The sequence below is a fragment of the Sinocyclocheilus grahami genome, unplaced genomic scaffold, assembly GCF_001515645.1.
Source record: "Sinocyclocheilus grahami isolate Dianchi unplaced genomic scaffold, SAMN03320097.WGS_v1.1 scaffold21.1, whole genome shotgun sequence".
Classification (NCBI taxonomy): Eukaryota; Metazoa; Chordata; class Actinopteri; order Cypriniformes; family Cyprinidae; genus Sinocyclocheilus; species Sinocyclocheilus grahami.
This window is the reverse complement of record NW_015505200.1, coordinates 1,866,327-1,883,169: the sequence shown is the minus strand read 5'-3', so window position 1 is coordinate 1,883,169 and position 16,843 is coordinate 1,866,327. Positions and strand designations below refer to the sequence as shown.

At 36.8% G+C, this 16,843-nt stretch overlaps 2 protein-coding genes across 8 annotated transcripts in view; both read left to right on the top strand.

Annotated features, from left to right (window-relative positions):
• Positions 1-2,464, top strand: part of LOC107556902 (arf-GAP with SH3 domain, ANK repeat and PH domain-containing protein 1-like) — a 52,371-nt gene extending 49,907 nt beyond the window's left edge. For all 6 annotated transcript variants that reach the window (XM_016240188.1, XM_016240163.1, XM_016240154.1 and 3 more), the window contains 2 exons: positions 754-876; positions 969-2,464. In XM_016240188.1, the coding sequence (XP_016095674.1) occupies positions 754-876; positions 969-1,043 (198 nt within the window). In that variant the 3' untranslated portion in view covers positions 1,044-2,464. The remainder of the gene's footprint in view (positions 1-753; positions 877-968) is intronic.
• Positions 2,465-5,593: 3,129 nt separating this feature from the next.
• fam49ba (family with sequence similarity 49 member Ba) overlaps positions 5,594-16,843 on the top strand; it is a 24,092-nt gene continuing 12,842 nt past the window's right edge. Inside the window, exon 1 of one of the 2 annotated variants that reach the window (XM_016240132.1) lies at positions 5,594-5,754. The gene's annotated coding sequence lies outside the window, so the exon portion shown is untranslated. The other variant, XM_016240139.1, reaches the window with a different exon arrangement.

The window sequence follows — 16,843 nt, the reverse complement described above, 5'->3', positions numbered from 1 at the left end:
TTTATGTACTGTGGACCCAGAAAGTTTAAGTTTTAACAACCAGGAGGTGCGCAAATTCTTTTTTGTACTCATTTCATGACCTATGTCTATTGTTTTATAATTTTTAACCTAATAGACCTAAATAACCTTTTTTTATTCATAAAATTGAGCTTAAAAAGTGCACTTTTTAACTTAAAAAGTAAGTAAGAAGGCATTAGTTTATATATTAATTAATAAAAAATTAATATGTATTATATATATATATATAAGCATTGTGTTAGCAGTGCAAAAGGTCGTGGGTTCGATTCCCAGGGAACACACATACTGGTGAAAAATGTATAGCCTGAATGCACTGAGAGTCGCTTTGGATAAAAGCATGTGCTAAAAGCATAAATAATAATAATAATAATAAAAGTATTTATTTATATATTTTTTTATTTTGTTTTATATATACGCCACAGTTCAAAAGTTTTAAGACCAGTCTTTTTTTTTTTGAAAGAAATAAATACTTTCATTCAGCAAGGACAAATAAAAAAAATTGTATTGTTTTAAATATATCAAAATAGAAAACAGTTATTTGTTATATATTAATATTTCACATCGTCATGTTTTTACTGTATTTTTAATTTTAATGAATGCAGCCTTGGTGAGCATAAGAGACTTATTTCAGAAACATAAAAAAAATCCTACTGACCCCAACATTTTAAACAGTAATGCTTACATTAAAAAGATCAACAGGTGTAACACTAATAACTGGAGATCATCTCTGTGCAGGGAAAGAACAAAGTAAGGCGTGTGAAAACCATCTATGATTGCCAAGCGGATAATGACGATGAGTTGACTTTTGTGGAGGGGGAGGTTATAATTGTTACAGGAGAGGAAGACCAGGAGTGGTGGGTAAGTAAATCTGTGCCGTGCGGTTGCTACTAGTATCGTTAATGCAGATTGTTAGGACAGATTGTCACATTCATCAACTTGCCTTTTTACAGATTGGGCACATAGAGGGTCAGCCTGAAAGGAAAGGGGTCTTCCCAATGTCCTTCGTGCACATTCTGTCAGACTGACAGCGTATAACCGGCAGGCGAGAGGCTCTCTAACTAGCACAAGCTCTGCTCTCTCTGGCCTCACACTGGACTGTGAGCATTGCCTCTGTACATAGCTGCTGAAACCCAAACGGTCTCCAAACAAACAAAACATGAAGTATCAAACCCATGCTCCCATAATCCTCAAGGGTGAAATGTGTAGACTATGTGTTGTTCATAAACTGTGTTATCCTGCCTACCAGTATTATCGTAGCCATGGCAACCCAGCATGCCAAACTGGGTTTGCAGTAGCTATACTTGGAAATCTAGCACTTAACATGTATGCTGTAGCTTTGTGTATGTGTACACATATAGAATTATATGTATGTCCATTTTAAGTGTGTCTTTGTACATACATATGCACAGATGTAAGTGTATATTTATGTGCGTATGTATAATGTACAAGTGTGCAAATGTATGTTAACCCTGCTTGCTTATGGAGCCAGTGTAACTCTTGACATTGTAGTGTACTGTTTTAAAAGAAAAAAAAGATAATCTCTTGAATTTTTAGAAGGCGTAGAAGCAAGAATACAAGTTACTTAAATACTATACCAGTGTTGAAATTCCCAGCATAGTGGGATTCTGGTCAGGGATCAAAACCAAAATGTAAAGTTTTGAACATCTCATCTGCTATAAATAAACAATTAAAATATGCATTCATTCGGTTTGCATTGCTCGCGAAAAAAGCCAGAAATCATCTTTATTCTGAATGCCTCAGTGAGTAGGAGTCCAATTAACATCCCTAGAAAATTGCTAGTGTCATGCTACCACTTTCTACCCGTATGTTTAGCCAGTATGTTCATATGGTGGCTGTATCCAAGGACGTTACCACATAGAACCAGTAATAATTTAAGAATGAACCACCGAAGAGCTCATATCGATCAAACATTTCAGTGTCTATTGTGGTTACGGCTTTGGTTGCATGTGTGGGACTGCTTCATTCCTTCCTTATTGTCATTTAATGCCAAATCTGACAAAACCGATGCCTCAGCTCTGGGAAAGTGTCCTTGTCAATATTCTTTTATTAGATCATCATCTGGTCTCTGGTTATTATTCATGAATCATGCATAATTTATGAAGATTCACACACTCATACATGGATCTGACTGGTCAAATGTTGTTGGCTTTGTATAAAAATGTTTAGGAGGAGTTTTGTTGTTTGCTTACAGTGACTGTGGAATGTGATTTCTTTTGGTTTGTTTTGTTCATTTTAAGTTGAAATGAACTGTGAGGTGACCCGGCAGTGAGTGACCGACTCTGTATGACTCAGAATGAACTAACGCTGCCTCTTTTCTCGTTACCCTATCAGGGAGACCAGCGTTCATTCTTGGTTTTTAACTATTATTCTATTAAAGCAGCACTATGTAACTTTTTCTGTGTTCAAAATTTGCAAAATGTATATAATGAGCGAGTACATCATGAATTCATCTTCCAAACCGCGTTTTTGTTTTATTCCGAATCACTGCGGTACACTTATAATAAGTACTTATATTTGGACTATTGTAGCCTGGTCGGGTCGTCACCGCTGCGGAGTAACACATACCTGCGTGAATCGCCATAGACAAACTTTAGAGATGTAGCTACGGTTGGAATGTTCCTCCACGGGATGTGTGCAGTTCTGTTTATTAACCGCCAGAGCGCCAAAAGTTACATAATGCATGTTTAAAGGGGTCATATGATGCTGCTAAAAAGAACATTATTTTGTGTATTTGGTGTAATGAAATGTGCTTATGCGGTTTAAGGTTAAAAAAACATTATTTTCCACATACTGTACATTATTGTTTCTCCTCTATGCCCCGCCTTTCTGAAATGCGTCGATTTTTACAAAACTAATCGGTCTGAAAAGCGAGGTGTGCTCTGATTGGCCGTGTCCGGCCGGAGCGACGAGACCAAAACATTAAAACCCATTACAAACGAGGCATTTGTTGCATCCAGTGGGGACATAATTACTGATTATAATGACTTGTACTGTCTTTTTACGCGTTGCATTGCATCGTGCCGCGTAAACATAAAACCCTGTCTGCATTTGTGATTGGAGAAATGACAAACAACAAGTGCTACTCTACTGCCCAAAACTCGTGTTTGAATCATCAGTGGCAACAAAAAACACAGCGGCCTAGCATGAGGGGAAGCCCCGGCTTAGCGTGCGCTGAGGACGGGATAGAGTGAGCTGAGGCGGGCTGGACTCCGCTTTGTCCACGGTGAAAGTTGATGTATTTCCTCAGTGACCAGCACAGATCAGCTCTAGGCATGACGAAGCGGATATCGTCCTCTTTTGGAAGGCCAACCAAAGTAGTTTCGCTTTCACAACAAAGCACACGGCGTCTTCACGGCATGGCTGCAGCGTCAACAATACAACAGCGAGAATAAAAGTTAGGCCTTCTTTCTTTGCGTGAACATTTGGGCGGCGTTATGCAAATCTTCCCACATCGTGACGTAGACATGTGGGGGCATGTTAGAACGAGCCGTTTTAGGTAGGCGTGGCTGACTCTTAACTTTTATAAAGAATATCTCTTTGGTTTTGAGACTTTAGTCTTTGCAACTTTACAGATCTTCTTCATGCACCAAGAGCTTGTAACACTCCAAAGAGAAAGGAAAAATTGAAATCGCATCATATGACCCCTTTAACAAAAGAAGATGTATTCATGAATGCCACCTGTACTATATTTGATGATGATGATAGTATTTGACATTTATAGGGCTAAAGTGTTTCGGCATGGAGAGGGATGGACCCTTTATTATGGGTTTTGTTTCTCTGTCTTAGGTCATGTTACAATTAAATATTAACTAAGGAATAAATAACAGGAATTCAGCACAAAGAACATCTCTGCTCCATGAACAAGACGACACAACTTCAAGATTTGTAGTATAAAGTTGTGGACGCACCATTCCTGGACTGTTTTGTTTAGACCCCTGTGATGAGCCCACTGTTGGACCACGTCTATCTGTTTAGATGTTCAATCCAGCACAACTCCAGATCATGGATTCTTGTGTTGCTAATATTGTAGCATATTAAAGTCTGGAAACAGTTAAAAGGACAACTTCACAATTAAGTGAATAAACTGGATTCAGTCCTAATGTTCAATTTAGTTGAATTTTGCCACTCTCTTTTACCTTTTTCTTCTTCTTCTGTGTTTGCTGCACTGTAAGTTCAGACAAAGAAAATCTAACTTAGCTATCAAGTCTTCGAATCTTAAAATAAAGACTTTACGTTGAAACCATGTAGTCTCCATGTTATTAGTTTATTTATTTATTTACTTCAAGCTGGCTTATTTGACATACAGGGTCAGTCTAAAAAAATTGACTTTATTTGATTTATTTTCTGACTTTTCTCTGATAAAGGTTCATGGTGTTCATTAACATTAATACTAACGGAAAAGGACACTGACTTTTGAGCTTTTTTTAATGAATGAAAAAAATACATGAGTCAGATCAATACCATTAACACACACAGATACTGTATATATATATATATATATATATAGTAAAAATCTTTCGCGCAGTTTTTACTAAGTGAATAAACTGGATTCAGTCCTAATGTTAAATTTAGTTGAATTTTGCCACTCTCTTTTACCTTTTTCTTCTTCTTCTGTGTTTGCTGCACTGTAAGTTCAGACAAAGAAAATCTAACTTAGCTATCAAGTCTTCGAATCTTAAAATAAAGACTTTACGTTGAAACCATGTAGTCTCCATGTTATTAGTTTATTTATTTATTTACTTCAAGCTGGCTTATTTGACATACAGGGTCAGTCTAAAAAAATTGACTTTATTTGATTTATTTTCTGACTTTTCTCTGATAAAGGTTCATGGTGTTCATTAACATTAATACTAACGGAAAAGGACACTGACTTTTGAGCTTTTTTTAATGAATGAAAAAAATACATGAGTCAGATCAATACCATTAACACACACACATACTGTATATATATATATATATAGTAAAAATCTTTCGCGCAGTTTTTACTAAGGTTTTAACATTGATAACACCAATGATAATTCTATAATTCTTTGAAATTATTTTTGGTATTATTAATGACTTGTGTCCATGCAAAAAATCAGCCTGAAGTAGATCTATTAGTTTATTACATTGACTAAGGTCTACTAGTCTAAGTGTTTTACTATTTTGTTTATTATTTTAATGGAATAATAATATTTTATGCTATTATTATTATTATTAAAATGTACATTTATTATTTATCTTTTATATTGGACTAAATTAAATTTTTAAAATATTTTTCTTGACTGAAAAGCCAGGGGCACGTTAGTCACACTATGCTTTGGAATAGAGAACTGCCCATAAAGAGCTAGAGCATTTCCATGATATTTTCATTACACAACGTTGCTTCATTATTAATGCGAGCGTTTCTGTCATATCGTTTGCGTTTTTCAGTGTGCATTGAGCTCAAAACATCATAAGTGAAAGCAAAGCTAGGTAGATCCAAAACAGAAAGAGAACGCTACATGCATAGTAAAACTAGTCAACTTCCTCTTTCGAAATCAATTCCTTTTATAGATGTAGGCAGAGCTTGTTTAGCGCTCCCTCAGTCGAGTCGAGCTCAACCTGCGCGTCAAACGCAACACTTCTGATTGGCCAATCCGGAAAATGTAGACACACTTCACAATGATCCGCTGAGCAGGGTGTTCTTCGGCGTTTCCCTATATTTACTTTTCACTGAATTGACTGGAAATTAAGGTAAGAATCATGGATTGAGTTGCAATTCCATTCCAATATGCAACCTGACACCTGGCGCGAGAGAAAGTGTGTTTCCTTCAGCACACAGGTGAGGGGAGAGTACTATAAAGAGCCTGAGTGTAAAATGACTGAAACTAAACTAAAAGAAAGCTCAATAATAAATTAAACTCAATTTGAAAGATTTTAAATGAATGATATTAAACTTTTACTTCACAACGTCTTTGTGAAAACAAGGCGTTTGATCACATTTCACTTGACTTTGAGGTTTATTCATTGTAATGGACGGTGATTATTACAGATACATGGCTTTGGCGTTATATGTTTGTTCATGTACGCTTGTATACACTTGTCTTATGCGTATTTGTCTGCTGCCGAGCAGAAAAGAGTGAGTTTTATTATAAAAACCGAGACTATTCTTATGAACAAAAGCAATGGTGCGAGTTTTCAGACTTCCTCTGTGTTCAAATAGATTATGCCACTTCCTGATTTTGTTTATTGAAAACACGCATTTCAAAGCACATCAAGTTCCTACATTTTCACTGTCATGCAGCCATAGGTTCAAATCTAGATCACTCGATGTACAGAGATAACCATTATGACGGTTTATTTCAATAAATGTTAATCGTTTTAACATTTAAAATGTTCATATGACAATTGCGCGGTTCATTTAAAGTAACCACAGGGTTCCACACTTTTAGGCCACTGAGTTTTCATAACCTTACAGGACGTTTCTAAATATTCATGATTATTGAATAAGGATTCTGATTCATTTATATTCAGGCCGATTCACTAATGAATCTTGCTGACCACTTGTGGGGACTGTTTTAAACAATTCATTGAAGTTTACTCTACACAAGCTCTATGAAATAATTTAGTAGATAGGCCAGTAATAATTTTAATCCCTCTACTTTTTATGAATACATAAAAACATACTATACTATTTAGATCAACAGCTTTGTATGAATGTAGATCATTGTATTTCATTATTTACTATTATTGTGTCACAAGCCAAAATAAAACAATTAAAAAAACGTTTCTGGATATTGGTTATCAGACACTCAAAATAGTCTTACATAAAAAAAAAAGCAATAATGGACAGTCTCTTTATTTTAGAACAGAGCATAACTAGGAAAAAAAATATATTTTATAGAAATTTCCATGACTTAAGAATTTAAGGTTAATACGTTTACATGACTTAAATTATTTTTCATTTTCCGGGCCTAGAAAACACACATTTAAAATGCCATTTTTGCATGATGGTAACAATATAGAAAACCACAGCCTGCATAAACTACATTCTGGATGCAAGCAAATACCTTTATTGTTTGTTTGATGGATTGCAGAACTGTCTGTGATGTGCAAGGCCACAGGTTTGAATTAAAGCATGAACTATAAATATTGACCCAGCAGCCTTCATTATAACCTTCAGACCAGTGGTCAGCATTAAAACACCAAGACGTGTGCAGATGTCGACTCTGCAGACTAGGTTATGTTTCTAAAAGGTCATAATTACTCAATTTTTCATAGTTTATAAGACCTTATTATAACTTACATTACATATATCAGCATGATGTTTTATATGTATTAAGTGAATATTTAAACTTACCATATATTATATGTTATGTAAAAGGGGAACAGATCACAAAACCTGTTCATTGTAACTATGGTCATTATTAGGTAAAAGCCAGTATACTGATGGACACAAATACATTATAACTTTAGTAGGTGTTTTTTTTCCAGATGGTACTTTGTAAAGAGCAGTATTGCAGCAAAAACACCTGCACAGCTCAAATCACTATAAGATGCTGACCAATAGCATCTGCTCTGTGCAAACAGCTACGTTGTGACATCCCTTGTGCTGTGAGATGTTAGGTTGTGATTGTGTTTCTGGATTTAGCGGAGCGTTCCTGTACTGCAGGGTTTATCTAGTAGCACTTTACATGCCCTTAAGGCATGTGTGACTAACTGAAGCAGTACACCCTTCACATGTAAGCTTCACAGCAAGGTTTTATAACTACATTTTGATGCAGTGTCCAAATCAAAAAACGCTTTATATTGTTGACTTTAATTTTTTTTTTTTGAGTATATGTAGAAGCTGTATAAAGACAAGAGGTTAAACAAAAAAGCATTTGAGTGGGTTTTATTCTGCTATTATTATTGAGTGTGTATATTGACATATATATTGTATATGACATTAATATTTAAAAACAGTGAGCTTATGCTATCTTGCTTTCAGAGGAGTATTGTGGAGGAGGTAACCCTTTTAGTGTTGGTTCAACTTCCTGGTTATGCTTTGTGGTAGGACATGCTCGCTTTATCAGTCTTCACAGTCAAACAAATCAACAGTAAGTTGACACCTTTTTGTGGTCCGATGCTCTTTAAAAACTCTTGAGCACATTTCTATTCTTTACTGCTAGCTCGAGGACTGCCCCAGATACATTCATATGGGCAGCTTACGTGCATTTCTGCTCTAAGATTCAAAGCATATAGCAAAGTAAACATATATTGTTCTTTTCTTTTTCAGCAAATAGTATTTGAGCATTCAGTTATTTATTTCTTACACACAGTATCACATTTTAAATATCATCTGTTCCCTCAGGTCATGTTGTGGTAAAAGTGGAAAAAAGATATGTAGACACTGTCTAAGAACACACAGCATTTGTGTTTTCCGCAGTACATGTGCAAAAAAGCAGAGGAGAGAACAGAAACACCTGTGCTGTCATGCCAGAGGAAGCATGTTCGTACAGGCCCGATAGCTGTGGCTAACATTTGGTTTCTCGTGTTCCTGCCTGTGGCATTTTTCCATGCTGCTTGTTTTTTTTTTTTTTGGAAGAGGTATAGAGAAGTGAATCCAGCATTTCAGTAGCATGCAGAAGTTATGTAAGTGAGTGCAGGAAAGCATTTGTGAGAGAGGAAACAAGCTCATGATGGCATGTTTTGACTTTTCTTAGTTAACTCTAGAGTTTATATTTTTTAAAAGGTGGTTTATTCAGTTTTGTTTTTCCACAGAGTTTTTCGTTGGATTCAAAATGTTGCTTTTGTATTGTTAAACTAAACCGATACAGTTTAGTTTCTCATTTCACTTTAAAATAGCTTTATAAATGTGCTCTACAATTCATTTAAATTCATTTTAAACAGGCATTTCGGTTAAAAAAAATAAAACAAAGGTGAGATTGATGTCATGCAATCAATATAATGCAGCAAACTTTCCCTCCTCTTACCAGGAGGAAAGTACTGGGGCCTTAAAACAACATCACTGAATAACAAGCAAATGATTAATAATTAGAGCATTTATCTAGCATCTTGCTGGCCTGAGGATAGAGAATAAATATCTGTATCGAACATTATTCTCCTATGAACATGAACCTTCAGACATCTGACCTTCTGACTTGGAGTTGACAAGATATTGCCTGTCCCTGTGAGGTATATGATAAATGAAATCTATAAATCTATATGAACTATGACCTGAAACTCAGAGCTCAAAGTATAAGTGCAAAAATTCACACCAAAAGTGAATGCAAAACATGAATGCTCAGCGAGCCAGTGACACTTAGCGATACTTTGGTGTAGTTTAAAACCAGAGGTGTCAATTATTATTTCTACATCCGATTCTCACCCCTAAAAAGGGAGAAGGCACTAATAGTGTTTTTCTTTTTTGATGTTCGCAAAACGCTTGGCTTGGTTATAGCCAAGGCTTAGTTTAAAAAAAATTCAGGTATACAATACATTTTTTTTTATTTGTATAAAATGTATTCAACAAAAATAACATTGACATGGTCCATATGTCCATAAGGTAAAAAAAAAAAAAAACTTGTTGGAAAAAAACAAGTATTGATACAGCCTAAAGTTGTATAAGTGACAACTTTATATTATAATGAAGGTATCCAGGTCCGATTCCTAACCTTTTTATTTATACAACATTTCAATTAAAATTTTGTACATTTTTTTTACTTGCTTACTGAGTACTGGTCAAAAGTTTGGACACATTACTATTTTTAATGTTTTTGAAAGAAGTCTCTTATGCTCATAAAGGCCTGGATTTATTTGATCAAAAATACAGAAAAAAACGTAAAATTGTGAAATATTATTACAATATAAAATAATGGTTTTCTATTTTAATATACTTTCAAATGTTTTGCTGCTTAATATTTATTTTATGACCCGTGGTACATTTTCAGGATTTTGTTTTATTATTAGAAAGTTGTTTAAAAATATATATATATATATAAATATTTTTATATATTATATATTAATATATTTTATATATTAAGTCTTTACTATCACTTTTTATCAATTTAACACTATTACTGTTTTGTTCTCTATTTTTGATCAAATAAATGCAGGTAATGTGTCCAAACTTTTGACCTATACTGTATGTACATTAATTAAACTGTATCTAAGTTAAAGTTAATTAAACTGTATCTCTTTTGTTTGTTGAGGATATTATTATAATAATAATTATTATTATTATGCAGTAATTTGCTCAGTAATTTATTCACAGTTCTTGAATACGACATCAGTATATGAACATCAGTGCTCTTACCATTTTTTTCCTAGCTGGGTATGAGCAGGATTTCCCCCATTTATTGACTACAGATATTGCCATATTGTTAATATTAATAATATGATATTATGTATTGCACTGTTACCTTAAATATGCACTATATACACAAGTCAAGTGGAAGTGAAAGAGATGATCACTTGAAGGATGTGTTCCTTACAGCAAGCATCCAGAAGGCGGGACGCTTTGAAACGGCAACGTGTGTCTGTTATTATTAATGCGCAAACGAACCGTGTATGTGCGCTCTCGGCCCACTGATCACTATAAAATCATATTTCTGATTGAACACAGTTCAGTATATTCACATTGTTGTCAAAATTAATGTAGAGCGAGTGTTTTATAACGGATGCTCGCCGAAGGGCGTGTTTTGGAGAAGTTTGGCAGGATCAGTGGTGTTTATGTACATAACGGGCATAAGTTATCTCTCAGAACATGATCACGTGTTCTGAGAGATAACTGTTCACTGATGACGTCGAGTCGGTGTAGTGATGCTGTATAGATCGGTATAAGGGTGCGTTCACACTTGTAGTTCGGTTCTCTTGGTTCGTTTGGTCTGGACCAAAAAAGAAAACGATACATTTGGTCCTGGTCCACTAAGTGTTCACACTGGCATTTTTGACAGCGAACCTAAAGATACCGAACCTAGCCACAGTGATACGTTCACACGTATGACATCAAAGTACCCATTAACCAATCGGTCTGCTCAGCGCCGCTTTAAGTCGAACACACCTAATGCCGTCTGCTGGACTAAGCGCACTCATTGCTGCGTGTACTTATTCATTTATTTTCACCACCTACAAACTAATGAAGAGCTCATAAAAGGCATTTTACCTCCTCGTTGCTCCACGTTTGACCTATGCTCATTTTGTTTCGGATGGTACCGCTCGTTCTGCGTCGTTAAATCATGTCGCATAGCGTCGCATCTTGTCATTACTTCCTGTTTTTGGTTAGTTTAGAAGTGTTTGGTCCATGTTGCGTTCATATTTCATTCGAACCGCACCAGAGTTCGTTTGGAAGCGGACCGAGACCCATCTTTTTAGCGATCTCGGTGTGCTTGTTTGGTGCGCACCAGGGTTCGGATGGCAGCGTTCACACTTAGGGCGTATTCCCACCAGGAAAGTCCGCTAGTTCACTTGCTTTGGTCCGGACCAAATACAATGTTGATTTTTTTTTTGTTTGGTGCGGTTCGCTTTCACACTGCCCTTTTTGCAAGTGAACCAGAAACTGTAAACAAAACCACACATGTGCTTAAGGTCATCCATTCCTTGGTTCATCCATTCAACCGTACCAGAGTTCGGTTGGAAGCGGACTGAGACCACGTCTTCAGCTGGGTCTCGGTACGGTTGTTTGGTCCGCATCAGAGTGCGATTGCTGTATTCACACCTGCCCAAAAGATCCGCACCAAAGGGGGAAGTGAACTTGAGTTCGATTCAATCGAACCAAACAAGACAGGTGTGAATACACCCTAAGTCGTTTATATTGCAGTCCTTTGGCATCTCCCTGTGGTCTTGTTTGGTATGGCAGGTTGACTTGTGCTAATTTGTTAAAGGGGACATAACACACACATTTTCGCCAATCTCATGTTAATCTTGAGTACCTATATATTAGTATTGCATTCTTCATATCTCCGAAGAGTCTTTAGTTTTATCAGATTTATAAAAGAAAGATACAGCTTTACGTTTCTCTCCGAAAACAGCTGAGCTCCTGGAGGCGTGCCATGGGCGGATCTTAAGAGTCACGGGCCTATTGGCAACAAAACACAGAAGTTTGATGCAGTTTTACTCACCGCCTGCAATTCCAGCTCATGACCGGGATCTTTTATCGCTGGGACTGCTCTATCTTTCAGTATCAAATTATCTGCAAATCCAGTGTCGAACTGGGCCTTGCTTATAAAACATTCGTCACCGAAATGACAGGAACAAACACACACATGTGAAACTCTGTTGCTGTCCCAGAAAAACAAACTGCATCTACTGTTCCCTTAATGCTGGGTTCTTTGGGAAGCTGAACAAGGTTATCTTTCCCATACATCCAAAATCACACTTCTTTGGAGACATTCTTCTCGAGCAAGTCCTGTGCAGTGCTGCTGATGACCTTAACCTGAATCAAGCACGTTTATGGGCGCGCGCTTTCGCTCTATTTGCTGTGTGCACGCGCTCTTCCAGGAGAAGTGCCCATTCAAGGAATTCCGTGACGTCATGAAGACCCATGCTCAAAAAAAACTTTCCGAAACTTATTCAAACCTGGAAGGAGTGTATTTGGCACAGAAATACTCCGTCATATGTCCAAATCATTTTTTTAAACTTTGGCCATGTTTAGCATGAGAATGCAATCTTTAACACTCAGAACACCCCCCCCCCCCCCCCCCCCTTAAAGTTACTGTATAATTGAGCTTTACGTAGGCTGCTTTTAAGTACTTTTATGTCGAAAAAGAATATCTGCAAGGAAAAAAAACACTGAAAGTTCAAATCTATCTTTAATTAGTTTTGTTTAAAAATCATTACATGGAATTGAAAATTAATAACACTAGAATACAAAGGTTTTTGTGAATAGAAAAGAGAGAGGAGAGGAAGGGGGCCTTGGAGTAAAGGTTGAAAACCACTGCCCTAGGCAATTGCCTGCTATGCCTATAGATAGCGCCGGCCCTGAAGATATCTCAAAAATGTAAATCTGGAAAACACTAAATGTTAAAATGTGATAGCTAATTGCAACAATGATTTTTTTGTAGTTGTGGCAAAACAATTTAAATCGTCATATTCTATAATCATTTAAAATTCAAGGCTTTTAAAACTTTTTTCAAAACTTTCAGACAAGGCTTTAGGCTACCATTTAAAGTTTTGACAAATGTTGCTTTTGAAATGTAAAATTCTAAGAAATGCACTGTAATATCTATTTTAATTCTATTTTATTTCATTCAAATTCAAATTGCAGTTCTGCATCCTGATTGATAGCAAATTCAATTTAAGTTCAGGAATTACCTGCCGATAAAAATAAATGACCCTTCTGCTTTACACACTCTAGAGGTCAAACTTTGGCTATCCAACAACTTTTTAAAGGGGGTCATATGATGTCATTTCAATTGTTCCTTTCTCTTTGGAGTGTTACAAGCTCTTGGTGCATAAAGAAGATCTGTAAAGTTGCAAAGACTAAAGTCTCAAATCCAAAGAGATATTCTTTATAAAAGTTAAGAGTCAGCCACGCCTACCTAAAACGGCTCATTCTAACATGCCCCCACATACCTACGTCGCTATGTGGGAAGATTTGCATAACGCCGCCCAAATGTTCACGCAAAAAAAGAAGGCGTAACTTTTATTCTCGCTGTAGTATTGTTGTTGCCGCCGCCATGTCGTTTAGGCACTGTGTGATTCGTTACCGCACTGGGCAATCTGTCTGCTTTTAATTCAAGCTACGTAATCTTGGTGTCCTCATTGATAGTCGGCTAACATTAGATAAACATGTGTCCTCTGTTGTTGCCTCTAGTTTTTTCCAGCTTCGCTTAATTTCAAAGATAAAACATTTTCTGTCTGAAAAGTCTCTTGAGACAGTTATCCATGCTTTTATAACTTCGCGTTTGGATTATTGCATCTTTCTGTTTTACAGTATCTCCAAGTCTCAGGTAGCTCGACTTCAACTGGTTCAAAATGCTGCAGCTAAATTTATTAAAAATGGTCGCACATATGACCACGCCACCCCCATTTTGTGAGCCCTCCATTGGCTTCCAGTCCATTTCAGGATTGACTTCAAAATTCTTTGATTTGTGTATAAGTGCCTACATACCCAAAATACCTGTCTGACTTACTGTGTCCCTATAACCCTCCCAGAAGTTTAAGATCTGGTAAACTTAACTTATTGACAATCCCTTGCTCAAGGCTAAAACGCAGAGGGGATCGAGCCTTTTCTGTGGTGGGTCGACTGTGGAATAGCTTGCCAGTACAACTTTGAATGGCCCCCTCTTTACCAGTTTTTAAATCTTTTCTGAAAACTCATCTGTTTTCCCTTGCTTTTAACCTGTGTTAATTGTTGATCTTTGTTTCTGTTTTAAATCTGGTATTTGTGTACTTTGCTTATGTTTATTCTGATTATTTTTTATATTGTATTTGTGTTTTTCTGGTCCTGTACAGCACTTTGGTCGGTCTCGGTTTTAAAAGTACTTTTAAAAAATTACAGTGCATTCTCAACTGAATTCTGAATGTTGCACATCCCTGATCTGAAGTCAGAAAGGCAAGGTCCTGCTGGAAGTCATTTCAAAACATGATGTCTTTCTGATGTCCACCAGGAGGCAATAAAACTCTTCAGTTTACAGTGTCTGTACACAGATACTGTAACCTTCCTGTTATGAAGTAGAGATGAAATAGTATTTCTGTAGTTTTTTTCAAGGTCACGTCACCTTGAAACATTGTGTCTTGATCTAAATGTTTAAAGTGAAGTATCATGTGTAAGGTCATATTTAGCTTTACATTTAAAGGTCATCATGAGTCTAGTTAGATGTGTAATTCTCTGTGTCAGTTCATTGACACCTCTGTGTGCTTCGGGGAGAATGATGGGGAGGAGGGTGGATGTTGTGCCTGCATTTCTTCTAGCTTCTGGGCAGATGAATTTAGCGTCTCTCACATCCATGGTCAGATGAGAGATGATTTGTGGGCGATGTGGGGTTCATTTTTAGGTTGAAGTTCAGCTGTGTTCCTAACACAGGTTAAACAGATTGTGTACAGCTGCGGATCTGAATAACATCGTCTGCTCTGAAGCAATATGGGCAATCACTGAAAAATCCCAGAAATATTGTATCATAGCAGACAGATTCTTAACAGATGTGTCATAGCTAATGTACCAACAATATTTTTGATTAAATCTGATTGTCCTGTGGTATTTATAGGGTCTAAATGAAGGGTGCAGGCAGTGGTGTATAAAATACCTGAAAGCCATACTCAAGTAAAAGTACAGCTATTTTACCAGAATATGACTTTGGTAGAAGTTGAATCACCGTTTAGAATATTACTCGAGTAAAAGTCTTAGAGTATGTGATATTTATTGTACTTAAGTACGAAAAGTATTTTTTAAATCTTAAACATACTTAAGTATTTAAAGTAAAAGTACAAGTAAATGCAAAATGGAAAAGCAAATGCTGGTTGCTGAGGAAATACATAAACTTTGAGCTGTGGATCACCGGATCGGCTTTACCGTGGACGAAGCAGAGTCCAGCCCGGGGTCGTCACATGTGGTTGCCGCAAGCCCACCGGCCGCGCCGTTCTCAAGCCGGCCTCCGCTCACTCTAGCCCGCCGTGTGTGACACTGTGTGTTTCGCTGTGAAAGCGAAACTACTTTGTTTGACGCTGTGTGTTTCGTTGTGAAAGCGAAACTACTTTGTTTGACGCTGTGTGTTTCGTTGTGAAAGCGAAACTTCTTTGTTTGATGCTGTGTGTTTCATTGTGAAAGCGAAACTACTTAGTTTGATGCTGTGTTTCGTTGTGAAAGCGAAACTACTTTGTTTGATGCTGTGTGTTTCGTTGTGAAAGCGAAACTACTTAGTTTGATGCTGTGTGTTTCGTTGTGAAAGCGAAACTACTTAGTTTGGTCTTCCAAAAGAGGACACGATTAGAAATCAGTGGTTAAGTTGTATTTACAACACTGTTCCAGAACACTTCAACCCAAATATTCAGATGTGTGCAGCACATTTTATGGAGGACTGTTTCCTGGCAGAGTAGACTACAATGCCGGCTGCAACGCAACGCGTAAAAAGACAGTATAAGTCATTATAATCCATAATTATGTCCCTACTGGATGCAACAAATGCCTCGTTTATAATGGGTTTTAAAGTTTTTGTCTTGTCGCGCCGGCCGGACAGGGCATCACAGTATGGTGAGGGGCGTAACATTTCCGTTACACGCTTGAGTTATTCGGCCAATCACAACACTCTGGATAGCTGGCCAATCACAGCACACCTCGCTTTTCAGACCGTTGAGCTTTGTAAAAATTTACGCATTTCAGAAAGGCGGGGTATAGAGGAGAAACAATAATGAACGGTATGTGGAAAATAATGTGTTTTTTTTTACCTTAAACCGCATAAACACATTTCATTACACCAAATACACAAAATAATGTTCTTTTTAGCAACATCATATGACCCCTTGAAGTATTGTAACGAAGTATTATTACTTCGTTACATTACACCACTGGGTGCAGATGTCAGAATTTCCCTCATGCGGCGGAGGAAGGAGTGACCGCTCTGTCTCTCTGACTCATGCCTGACGCTCCTCTGCCCTGTCACTGCTGGCCGGCCCACATACTTGTGTTCATGTGTAGACTGTCTGTCTGTCCAGGACACACGCCTGTGTCTCTCTTTCCCTCCTGATGGTAGGAAATCAAGCTCTGGTTTTGGGCTGACATGTAATTCAATAAATCAGAGCTAAAAATTCACCTTTTACTGTTTATGTAATTTAATTCATGACATTTATATTGGATTAATATTTAATCATATATATATATATATATATATATATATATATATATATATATATATATATATATATA